At 41.7% G+C, this 12,524-nt stretch overlaps 1 protein-coding gene across 3 annotated transcripts in view; it reads left to right on the forward strand.

Annotated features, from left to right (window-relative positions):
• IL17REL (interleukin 17 receptor E like) overlaps nt 1-12,524 on the forward strand; it is a 78,399-nt gene that overhangs the window by 33,154 nt on the left and 32,721 nt on the right. For 2 of the 3 annotated variants that reach the window (XM_037889048.2, XM_007068765.4), the window contains exons 3-5: nt 5,433-5,582; nt 7,158-7,267; nt 9,230-9,344. In XM_037889048.2, the coding sequence (XP_037744976.1) occupies nt 5,433-5,582; nt 7,158-7,267; nt 9,230-9,344 (375 nt within the window). The remainder of the gene's footprint in view (nt 1-5,432; nt 5,583-7,157; nt 7,268-9,229; nt 9,345-12,524) is intronic. The other variant, XM_037889049.2, reaches the window with a different exon arrangement.

Below are 12,524 nucleotides of genomic sequence, written 5' to 3' on the forward strand. Positions count from 1 at the left end.
AGCTACCAGATATCATACATTTCTTGTTTGCTTGCTGCATCATATAACAAAGAATCAGCTGTGGCTGGACTGGTGGCAAAACCACATGGAAATTGTGTTCATGCTGAAAAGCAAGCCCTTGCAGATGTCTGACAGACCACCAAATTACGAGTGTCCATAATTAGCAATATTTCTATTAACAAAACACTAGGATAGAGGGATTATAACCATAATTATAGTTATATTTCATGTTCAGGCCAAATGTAGGTCGCACCTGCACTGTGGAGAAAAGTGTATCTTACAGCTGTCCTTTAGTGTAGGTCCAGTTACTAATCAGGAATGTAAAGGAGTGTGTGTACTCTCTAAAGGTAACTGTCTAATGAGGGGGAAAAATAACAAAGGTGATAAAGATAGCACTTACGATGTTGAAGAATTAGTCAGAAATAAATAGTGCAGATACTGTCAGTCTCATAGTTCTGATTTCAGGAGTGTCTGAGAACATTTACAGGAGGGAATTCTTCTTTTCTTCTGTCATCTCTTCCCTCTACTGACCATTTGTTCTGAAACAAAATATATGTAGTCATGCAAAATCCATGCTATGAGGTATTTAAAATTATTATTTATTTGTTTACAAACAGTTTTATAGAACTGAAAAAAATTAATGTGAAGGGATCACTTCACTTTTACGCAGCACTTTGCTTTTCCTACCACTTCTTGGGTTGAATGTAATAGCCATTATTAGGGACAGCTGTGATGGAGTGGGATCTGAGAGTAAAATAAAGTTGGATTTTGGCCTCTACACTACAGTTATCACCCTTACAGCCATAAAATATGACTCTTTAATGACTACTAATGGTCAAGATCTTAGTTTTAGATCTGATCTGAAGGAACATCTTCCACAATATTGATCCCTAGAACCACTCTTGGGCAATTGTCAAATGCTGAGCCAAAGGGAAGAATGCATATCAGCTATGCATTGCCTGAAATTCTCCCATGCAGCTGCGGAATAGGCCTTTAACCCCGGGATCTAAATTCTGGGATCCAATAATATCAAACCCCAAGGTGATATAGCAAAAGGCCAAATTAAATTAAGGTGATAACAATGCCAACTGAAACTCAGAAGGAGATATTGTTGAATCCACCCAAACGGAATATTTGTAAGATATATGAATTTTCAAGATAAAGATTCTTCTGTGTTTGTTCCATTTAATAGACTATGCATAGATCTTCCCTAAAATTAACTATAATCAAATATGAGAAAAAGCAATATTGTACAACAAGCATGTAGCATTTCCTGGAGACTTAATGCAGATGTTATTGCTTCTGGTTGCCATTTATATTCATAGAATCATAGAAATGTAGGGATGGAAGGGTCTTTGAGTCATCAAGTCCAGTCCACTGCTCTGTAGCAGGACCAAGTAAACCTAGTCCATCCTTGATAAGTGTTTGTCCAACTTGTTTTTTAAACACTTCCAAAGACGGGGACTCCACGACCTCCCTTGGAAGCCTGTTCCAGAGCTTAACTACCCTTATATTTAGAAAGTTTTTCCTAATATCTAACCTAAATCTCCCTTTACTTCTTGTCCTTCTTTCAGTGGATATGGAGAACAATTGATCACCATCCTCTTTATAAAAGCCTTTAACATATTGGGAGACTTTCAGGTTTTCCCTCAGTCTTCTTTTCTCAAGACTAAATATGTCCAGTTTTTTTCAACATTTCCTCATAGCTGAGGTTTTCTAAATCTTTTATAATTTTTGTTGCTCTCCTCTGGGCTCTTTCCAATTTGTCCACATCTTTCCTAAACTGTGGTGCCCAGAACTGGACACAGTACTCCAGCTGGGGCCTCACCAGTGCCACTTAGAGTGGGACAATTGCCTTCTGTGTCTTACATAGAATACTCCTGTTAATATGCCCCGGAATCATATTAGCCTTTTTTGCAGCTGCATCACATTGAGGACTCATTGTTTGTGGCCCACTATAACCCCCAAATCCTTTTCAGCAGTACTACCACCTAGACAGTGATTCCCCATTTTGTAGTTGTGCATTTGATTTTTCCTTCCTCAGTGAAGTAATTTGCACTTGTCTTTATTGAATTTCTTCTTGTTGAATTCAAACTAATTCTACAATTTATCAAGATCATTTTGAATGCTTGAAATCCCTCCCAGCTTGGTGTCATCTGCATATTTTGTTAGCAAACACTCTACTCCATTATCCAAGTCATTAATGAAAATATTGAATAGTACCGGACTCAGGACTGACCCCTGCGGAACCCCACTAGATATGCCCTCCCAATTTGACAGCAAACCATTGAAAACTACTCTTTGAGTATGGTCTTTCAATCAGTTGTGCATCCACCTTTTAATAAATTAATCTAGAGCACATTTCCCTAGTTTGCAGAACCATGTCAAAAGCCTTACTAAGATCAAGGAATGTCACATCTACTGCTTTCCCCCTATACACTAGGTCAGTAATCGTATCAAAGAAGGAAATGAAGTTGGTTTGGTATGATTTGTTCTTGACAAATCCATGGTGACTATTCCTTATAACTAAGGCTAAGATTTCGTCTTGGATATTTTTAGTAAAAGCCACGGACAGGTCGTGGGGGGTTCCTCATGCCCAACCATGACAGCAGGGAGCTGTGGGTTTCCCTCTGCCCCACTGCAGCAGCGGAGACTTGCGGGACTCCCCTTGCCTTGCCATGGCAGCAGGGAGCTGTGAGGGTCTCCCTACCCCACGGCAGCAGCGAGGAGCTGCCAGTGTCCCCCTCCTGTCACCATGGTGGGAGCTGCGGGGTCCCTCAGCCCTGCTATGGCAGTGGAGAGCTGTGGAGGTCACCCTGTCCTGCCACAGCTGCGGGGAGCTGCCAGGATCCCCCTGCCCCATGGCGGTGTCTGGGGAGCTGCGGGGATCCCCCTGCCCCACTATAGCAGTGGGGTGCTGTGGGGAGTGGCAGGGGCCCCCTGCCCTGCGGCAGTGGTGGGGAGCTTCCAGTGTCCTCCTGCCCCGTGGCGGTGGCCTGGAAGCTGTGGGGGTCCCCCTGCCACCGCCACTGGTGGGGACCTGCAGGGATCCCCTTTTCTCTGGCAGCAGCTAGGAGCTGCGGGATACCCCTCCTGCATGCAGCTGCTCGGAGCTGCAGGGTACCCCCACTGCCCATGGTGTCTGAGAGCTTGGGGGCCTGTTGCATCAAGCAGCGGGGGTACCACACAGCTCCCTGCTGCTGCGGGAGGCAGCGGGACCCTGTATCTCCCAGCCACCAGGGCTGAAGTCACAGGGGTCTTTGGAAGTCATGAATTCCATGACTTCCGCGACCTCCATGATAATACTGTAGCCTTACTTATAACCCTATTATCCTCCAGTGCCTATAAATTAATTATTTGATTCATTGTTTAATAATTTGCTCATATGAAAACAGTGCAGCCTGGTTACTCTGGGCTGCCGTGACAGAATACGAACCATCACATGTCAGACAATGCTGTTCAAGAAAAGATCTCTGGATTTTGCAGCAATTTTTTCTAATTGAAGAGCTGCAACTAAAGCTGAATGCCATCTAGGATTCATATTGTTAAACACTAGGTAGCTCTGAAATTATATGAACTAGGGTAAACCTGATTTTCCACTCTTTTCCACTGGTTTTACGTTAGTGTATCTCCATTGAGTTCAGTGGAGTTCCAAGTGCATAAAATCAGAGTAAAGGAGTGGAGAATCAGGGCCATAATGTTTATGTATTGTGGTTGCATTTGATATATAGCTCTCTTCTGTTTGGGGTCAAATTCAGACTCAATGTAAGTGGGTACTACCCCACTGAAATCAACAGAGATGCACACATTTGCATCAGGTGTCAGTTTGGCCTCTTGTAGATCCATGATGATGGGGTTCACCTGCCAACAGCAGCTGCTGAAACTCCCTCTTAAAGTGAGAACCCCACAGATTAGTGGGGACTGTGCTCAGGAGATGATAATGCCTCTGAGTATTAATATATCAGTGATTCTCTGCATCACTGGTGGGAAGATGATGTGCCCATGTCTTTCTCCCTTCACCCCTCACCTCCCTCTGTAGGGTTAGTGTTGTGGATATGGCTCATTCACCTTCCATGTGAGCAAATAGACATCCATGTGTGGAATCTATTCTTGGCCACATACCCAAAGGGCACATTTTAGCCCTTAGATTGTAAACTGTTTGGGGCAGGCACCTTGTCTTTTATTTGTATGGCCTGTGCCATGCGCTCCTGTAGTTCTGCAGAAATGATTAATATTAGTAATCATTGCATTGTTATGTACTAACACAGCTAAAATGAAGTGGTGCTGTATTGTATGTGGCAAAGCCAATGTATTGCAATGGAGATTTCAGCAAATACAGCCCAGCAACTCATTCAAACAACCTCTAGGCGGGTAATGTGTTAAAATTCCTCACTTCAGAACACTACCCATGTAATTACAGATCTATACCAAAGCCCGATTAATCAGATATTCTTCACCCATGATTGCAAGACAACATCTTTTAGACAGAAAAGCATAACAAATACATGAAGGGTGAAACCAACTCTGCCTGCACAAATCCTGAATAATCATGCTCTATATGGTGGGGGCTAGGGGAGTTGAAGAGGTGGCAAAGAGCTGCTGAAGCCCAGCAAGTTGCACTGGATTTTGGGGCCACATGACCACCACTCAACCCCTCTTTGTTTTCCACAATAGTCTCACATAGGATTGGCATGGAGACCCAAGCAGTGACGTGTAGGAGATGCACAACTCTGAGAAGGAAAATAAAGGAAGAAATAGTCAATATGTCTTGGATGTAGAAATGAACCACTATCTACATCATGAACAAAACCTCAGCCATGATAAATATGCCCCACACTTATCACTGATTGTGAGCTTCGTGGGCCGAAGGGCAAAGAAAATCCTATAGGTATGAAATGTTTGCCCATGAATAGGGAAGCAACGGTGCCCCCCTGTGTAAAAATGACATTTATTAGCCGCCCAGACAGTCCACTAGCCCCCATGGAATTAAATACTAAATCCAAGAGTGCCTCTGATCACAAAACAATGCACTTAATTGTTGTGAGAAAGCCTAAAAGCAATGACCGTGCAGTCATGTTCGGCAACTGCAACTGTGGGTAGGAACTCCTTTTCCGCTCTTGAGTTGGACAATTTGTCACTGAACTGTGACTGCTGGATATTTCCTTCCGAAGCTGCGACACCACCCAAATGTACAACCAATTAAAATGTTTTGCTATTCAGGCCTTTGATCTTCTGTTTTACTCATGATTCTTCTCATAGAAACATTGGGGTGAAATCCAGGCTCCATTGAAGTCACCGCAAAATTTCCCATTGACTTCAGTAGGCCCAGGATTTCACCTTTGGATTTTTTTGGCCATGTTTGTGATCTTCTTTAAAATGCCATATGGCCAGTTGGATTTATATATATCTATATGTATTTTTGACATTCACAGCTGGTATTTTTAACAGTTTCTGCCGTGATGCTCCTGCCTCTTTATCTTCTACTGTATTGAAAAGCATGAAGCTCTCAACTGTGATGAAGTGTGTACAGGGAAGCCAATGCTCTCTTCACTTAAGCATCAAAGGGACACTGACTCTTGATGGTAGGCCAGCAGATTTGTTACTAAACTATTTTGGGGTTTGTTTTGCTGTTTGTTTATGGTCCTTCAGCCAGATTTTGTTCCGTATTGCAGTGTTCATATCCAAGATGAGTTGAATTAACTATATCAGTAAGATTTTATGGAACAGCGTATCTACTGCTTTACTAAAATCCAAAAGTGAAATCCTGGCCCTATGGAAGTCAATGGGAATTTTGCCATTGACTTCAGTGGAACAAGGATTGCACCCCAAGTATATTAAAATAAGCATTGGCCTGCTAAACCCAGGGTTGTGAGTTCAATCCTTGAAGGGGCCATTTAGGGATTTGGGGCAAAAATTGGGGATTGGTCCAGCTTTGAGCAGGGGGTTGGACTAGATGACCTCCTGAGGTCCCTTCCAACCCTGATATTCTATGATTCTTCCACTAAAGTCTTGAGCCTATGGCTGCCTTTCTATAGGTATATCTTTGTGCCTGTCTGACACTCTGTTGACTTCATGATGGCCCAACAGTCCACCCACACAAAAGCAGCTATAGTATTGGGGCCTAAAGTTGTAATTCTGTCTAAAAATAAAATAAGAGTAATCAAGCTTTTTGGCATGAGCTATTCTTTGTAAGACCTTGCTTCTTTATGTGGACAATTCTCTGACCTTCTAGCTGTTTCATTATTTTTTTTTCTCTCATGACTTGTTCCTTTATTTCCCCATGGATAAAGATGCATTCCAACCAGAACATTGGGTCCAAGCCCTCTGACCTTTGGAGTGGTGTGCATTCAGATCCAAATATGAAACCTGACCTAACAAAGGCTTATTCACATGCTTAACTTTGCAAACTGTGAGTAGCCTGATTAAAATCAAGTGCGTAAATTTAAGCACCTCTGTGACTTTCCAGAGTCAAGACCTTGGATTTGAATTCTGTGTTCCAGGTCTTTTTGTGCTAGGGATGGGAGTTAAACTTATGGGATAGTAATTGCCAGGATCACTCTTCTTTACTTTTTTGAAGTAAATTTACTTTCTCCAGTCCTCCAAGACAATACTGCCCTATTTTATGACAAAATAATTGTCAATGACATATTAATATGCTAATTCTCTTAATATTCCAGGCTGTATATTGTCAAGTCTGGCAGATTCATAAATATAAGTTTTTCCACAGGTCCTAGTTGCTGAGATGTATTTTCTTTATTTTTCTTAGTGAAGCATGTATAAAAAAGGAGTTCAGTATCATAGCTATTTTTGAGGTATTGTTAGTCTAATTTCCCTCCTCTTTTATTAATGCATTTATTTAGGTACCACTCCTGCAAAATCTTGTGATTAACAAAGTTAATGGGACTACTCATCTGCTTAAAGTTAAGCATGTGCATAAGGGTTTGCAGGATCAGTGCTTTAATCTCTAGCAATAGTTATACCCTATGAAAATAAGAACATATATATGTATGACCTTATTTTGATATTCAGAAAAATCTCTGTATCTTGCACCTAGAAGGAAACCCTATGAATGCACTGCAAGTTTTGTAGTTTAGTTTATGTTTTGTTAAGATGTTGGAGGATCATCCTTTTAAAACATATTTAAAAATTAATTTCAGAAAATATTCGTGGTCTCGAAATCTGTTCTCTGTCAGTGGACACGCAGCAGTCTCAGTGTGTGAATGTGAGATTTTCTAGAAAAACAAGCAACAAGCTTGGTGGAAGGAAGGTAGGTTCCCTCTTTTTGATTTGCTTAGCATAAAAATATTGTGAGCCTTTGGAGGAAAAAAAACAAGAATACATTTAATGCCTCTCTTTTCTTCATCCCACCACTGACTTTGCCAAACTGTGTACGTGATGATTATACTTCTATTATGTTACCTGAAAACCTGCTGATAGGAGAATATAACTCAAATTGCATCACTTCTTTATGACATATAGACTCTGTAGTGGGGTGGTCACGCCGCTTCTGCCCGGAGGGCTTAAAAGTAGCCCTGAGGGAGGACTGTGGCTGGGGAAGGCTGAATGGAGAAGCAGCCTCAGCTGTGGCCATGCCCCAATCAGGGCCCAGCTGGTCCTTAGAAGAGGGCAGTGGGCCAGGAGCAGACAGTCTCTCTCTGTCTCTAGAGGGAGAAGGGCCTGGCTGCTGGGAAGCTGAACAGAGTACCTGAGGGGAGAAGGGCTGGGGAATAGGGCTGGGGAGCTCCCGCCCGGAAAAGCCCCAGGCTGCGGCCTTGTCAAAGGCCAGAAAGGTGCAAGGGTGCAGCCCAGGGTAGGCAGAGGCAGCTGGTCCAAACCTCCCTTGTCTGGGATGATTGGCTTATACAGACTGCAGTTGGCCCCAGTGAAAGGGGGCTAGATGGTGACTGGCAGTAGCCATTGAGGTGAGGTGGGGATAGTGGCTGGGTGGGGAGACCCAGAGAGCGGGTGTACTACCAGGGGCAGGGCCCAAGGACAAGGGGCACCGGGTCCAGGAGGGACACAAGGCGGCCAGCGGCAGCGAGGCACCAGCCTGCAGAGGGTGCTCCAGGTCAAAAGAGCTAATTCCCAGGATGACCGAGAGGAGGTGCCACAGGGGTGAGTCTCGCCCCATTACAAACTCCCTTCTTTACCACCTTTAATACTTGCTTCATTTGTCATTTTGCAAGAGCTAGTGTGCTTTATAGAGCCTAGTTTTCAAACCAGCCTCAACACGACCCTTCATTTTGTGCCTGTGTGTGCTGTTTTGAACCTGCACTTGCTTATGGACCACGTCATTTAGACAGCTAAGTATGTGTGTATTCATTACTTACCTTAGGTGGTCAGGTGGTGGAAATTTTAACTGCAAAATATATCGCAGGGCCAGATTAAATCCAGAATTAGTGTCTTTGAAAAATCTGACCTAGTATGTGGAAAACAAGATGTTTTTTTTTATTTTAATGACTGGTAGATTATAGCTTTTTATTAATATCACAAGCATGTTGTTTTTTGTGCTTGTGTATATGTTATGAAAGGACCATATTGCCTTATGATAGGTGAAATGAGGTCTCTTTGATCAGGCTAGTGTTTTGCCTCTATCACTGTAATATTATCCTGTGATCAAACATACCCTAGTGCAGCATTCAGTTGGCCGTGAACTGCCTGTAACATTGAAATTGAGGTAAATTTCATGTGCACTTCCCAGCAGCTTGTTTTGGCTTACATCCAGTAAACAGAACTGGTGACCTCAGTTGATCCTTACTTCCCTCAATTCCATGCCGCAGACTGAAAATGAATAATTCCTGGATGAAATTAATGTAATTATTGTAAATTATTACCTCTAATACACATGTAAGAGACTCTGAAATCTGAGAAACAACTGATGACCTTTTAGAGACCTCATCTTTGGGAATCCTTTGGGAAAAGGTCAGATTTCACATTGGAATTTGTTCTGCCAGCAATGACTTGTACCAGATCTATGTATCCAATGTCAAAATCTAGCTGAGTTTGGATCAGAAATTCAGAAACTCTTGGAAATCCCTTCTGAAAATGTCTGTTTGTTTGTTTTTTTTTACATTCTTCTCAATCATATGATCTCTAAGAATGTATAGTGGTGTTGTAAACAGAAGCCCGTTTGAGCAAAAGCGACTCATTGCTTAGACCTGTGATGTCATGTACCTTGTGTTCTGGAAGTTATGGAAAAACTTGATTTTTAAATACATGTTTTAAACAGGTGCATGTGCAGTTTAATTGCTTTGAAGTCAATGTAGCACAACACATCTATGTGACCATGAAAACAATACCAAATTACTGTGAAGTCAAGTTGAGTCAGCAGTACTATGTTGAAGGTAGGAAATTATCTTTAAAGTGATGTTTCAGAAAAATAACAATGACTAAAGCCAGACCTTCTGCTGGTATAAGTCAGCCTAGTCTCATCTGAGTCAGTGTGCCTGGGATGATTTACAACAGCTGAGGATCCGTTCGGCCGTATATTTTAATGATTTTGTTAGGTGTGCGCAAAATGGAGTCTCAAGGTTCACACGCAAGTGTGTTTGCGAAACTGCAACCACAAATGTATCTGCAAGAAATGCAATTGTGCTAGTTAAATTGTCTTTGAATGTGCAAGTGTCAGGGGGTAGCCGTGTTAGTCTGTGGCCACAACAGATGCTGAAGAAGTGGTTTTTACCCATGAAAGCTTATACCCAAGTAAATCTGTTAGTCTTTAGGGTGCCACTGGACTCCTTGTTTTTTTTTTTTTTTTTGAATTTGCAGTTACCCTATTTCAGGTTCAGTCCTGAGGGGGCTGTTACACAACTGCTCTGCACCTTGACCTGGGATTCTGGTACCTTTTGAAAGTTTGGCTCAAAGAGTAATTTTTTACATTAGATGTAAACAGTTTCGAACAAATATATTCAAAGATTAGAATAAGCCCTTTTGGGAGATTGTATGTAGAAATTCAGAAGAAATGCACAGGGCTTTCTAGGGAAGCTTTTTGTTTTCAATTAATGTTCTGATCTACTACTTGTCTCTTTGTATACGGGTTGATGATAACAGTTCTAAACTATTTAAAGCGCAGTGCATGCCACTTGTCTATAAAACTGGTCAAATGACATTTCACAGATTTTTATTATATCCTGTTACGTGTTGCCATAAATTAGCGCTGTTGATTAATTGCAGTTAACTCATGCAATTGACTTAAAAAAATTAATTGTAATTAAAAAAAAACTAATCTCGATTAATCGCAGTTTTAATCGCACTCTTAAACAATAGAATACCAATTGAAATTTATTAACTATTTTTGGAAGTTTTTCTACATTCTCAAATATATTGATTTAAATTACAACACAGAATACAAAGTGTACAGTACTCACTTTATATTTTCATTTCAAATATTTGCACTGTAAAAATGATAAACAAAAGAAATAGTATTTTTCATGCCACCTCATACAAGTACCATAGTGCAATCTCTTTATTGTGAAAGTGCAATTTACAAATGTAGATTTTTTTTTTGTTACATAACTGCACTCAAAAACAAAACAATACAAAACTTTAGAGCCTACAAATCCTGTTATTCTGCCAATTGCTAAGACAAACAAGTTTGTTTACATTGACACGGGAGATAATGCTGCCGGCTTCTTATTTATAATGCCACCTGAAAGTGAGAACAGGCGTTCACATGGCACTTTTGTAGCCGGCAGTGCAAGGTATTTACGTGCCAGATATGCTAAACATTCGTATACCTCTTCAAGCTTTGGCTACCATTCCAGGGGACATGCTTCCACGTTGATGACGCTCGTTAAAAAAAAATGCGTTAATTAAATTTTGACTGAACTCCTTGGGGGAGAATAGTATGTCTTCTGCTCTGTGTTTTACCCACATTCTGCCATTCTTATTAGAGCAGTCTCGGATGATGACCGAGCACATGCTGATTGGTTTAAGAACACTTTCACTGCAGATTTGACAAAATGCAAAGAAGGTACCAATGTGCGATTTCTAAAGATAGCTACAGCACTTGACCCAAGGTTTAAGAATCTGAAGTGCCTTCCGAAATTTGAGAGGGACTAGGTGTGGCGCATGCTATCAGAAGTCTTAAAAGAGCAACATTCTCATGCGGAAACTACAGAACCCGAACCATCAAAAAAGAAAATCAACCTTTTGCTGGTGGCATCTGACTCAGATGATGAAAGTGAACATGTGTCGGTCTGCACTGCTTTGGATTATTATCAAGCAGAACCCATCATCAGCATGGATGCATGTCCTCTGGAATGACGAAGGGACATCTGAATCTTTAGTCAGGACCGGCCCACAACATTTTTGGCACCTGAGGCAGGGAGCTCAAATGATGCCCCCATGACCCCTTGCTTGGGCCAAAACTTTGAAAGGTCTCAGTTCTGCCTTCTTCCTGTTCTACTCCTCTCATGGTGTTATACCAATAAATTAAAAACCAGCAGGATCTTATTAAAGGGGAAAAGGCAAAATACCACATTTATTGTGAATACAGAAAGAATCATAGTAAGCAGTTAGTTATAGCTATAACATTCCATTCAATTTCATATTTATTCACACATTCATTCACACCCACACACCCACACACCCACACACCCACACACCCACACACCCACACACCCACACACCCACACACCCACACACACACACACACACACACACACACAGTTTCTGCAAGGTTGTTATCATAGTTACCAGCCTTGGAGTTGCTCATGCCAAGCCACTGGCCAGGTGGCCCGGACATGAGGAGGGAGCAGGGCCTTGTCAGATGCTCATCTGATGCTCCTGGAAGTTGGTTTGCAGAATCAGATCCCCCAAAGTTCTCACTTTCTAGCGTCTATTTTTATAGGAATTTCTTCCTATGCCAGTCTGTGGGAATTGCTTCATCATGCTGTTGCTAAATCAATCAGCAGATAGCACATTCCTGACGGCTCCGTGCTGCTAGATGTTATCTTGTTCTTTGGTTCTCCCATTCTTGAGGCTGTTGGGTGGATTCCAGTCTGCCCTCTGGGGGGTCCTCTGGTTATTTCCACTTGACCCTTCTTCAGCCGATGGACACTGGATTCTTAGGCTGGCACCTCCCTGATCATTCAGTTATTATCCACACCAAGCATCCATCCACATACATCCTCTATCTCTATTTTAATCACAATTGTTAATACAACAAAAGGGTGGGGAGTCTCTGGGTGCTGTTTCTGTTGTTACAGAGTATTGCTTTGAGTCTCTCTCTGTGTGAATTGCTTTGAGAACAGACTCTGTCCTAGAATGTACTAACGCAATCAGCAGCTTGCAAGTTTCACACATAGAGGGAGAGAAACAGTACCAAAAACCAAGAGACCTCTTAATTAGTAATACCCTGGAATTTAAACTATGGGGAATCAAACTCATTTGTGATTTTAATACAGAACTACTTTAATATGATCCAACAATGGTACTGCTCTGCTACCTACCCCAATAAAAGAGAACTAACATCTTAAAATGCCTTGTTCAAAACTTTTAAGTAACACTTAACTTTCAAACGC

Source organism: Chelonia mydas, chromosome 1, assembly GCF_015237465.2.
Source record: "Chelonia mydas isolate rCheMyd1 chromosome 1, rCheMyd1.pri.v2, whole genome shotgun sequence".
Taxonomy (NCBI): domain Eukaryota; kingdom Metazoa; phylum Chordata; order Testudines; family Cheloniidae; genus Chelonia; species Chelonia mydas.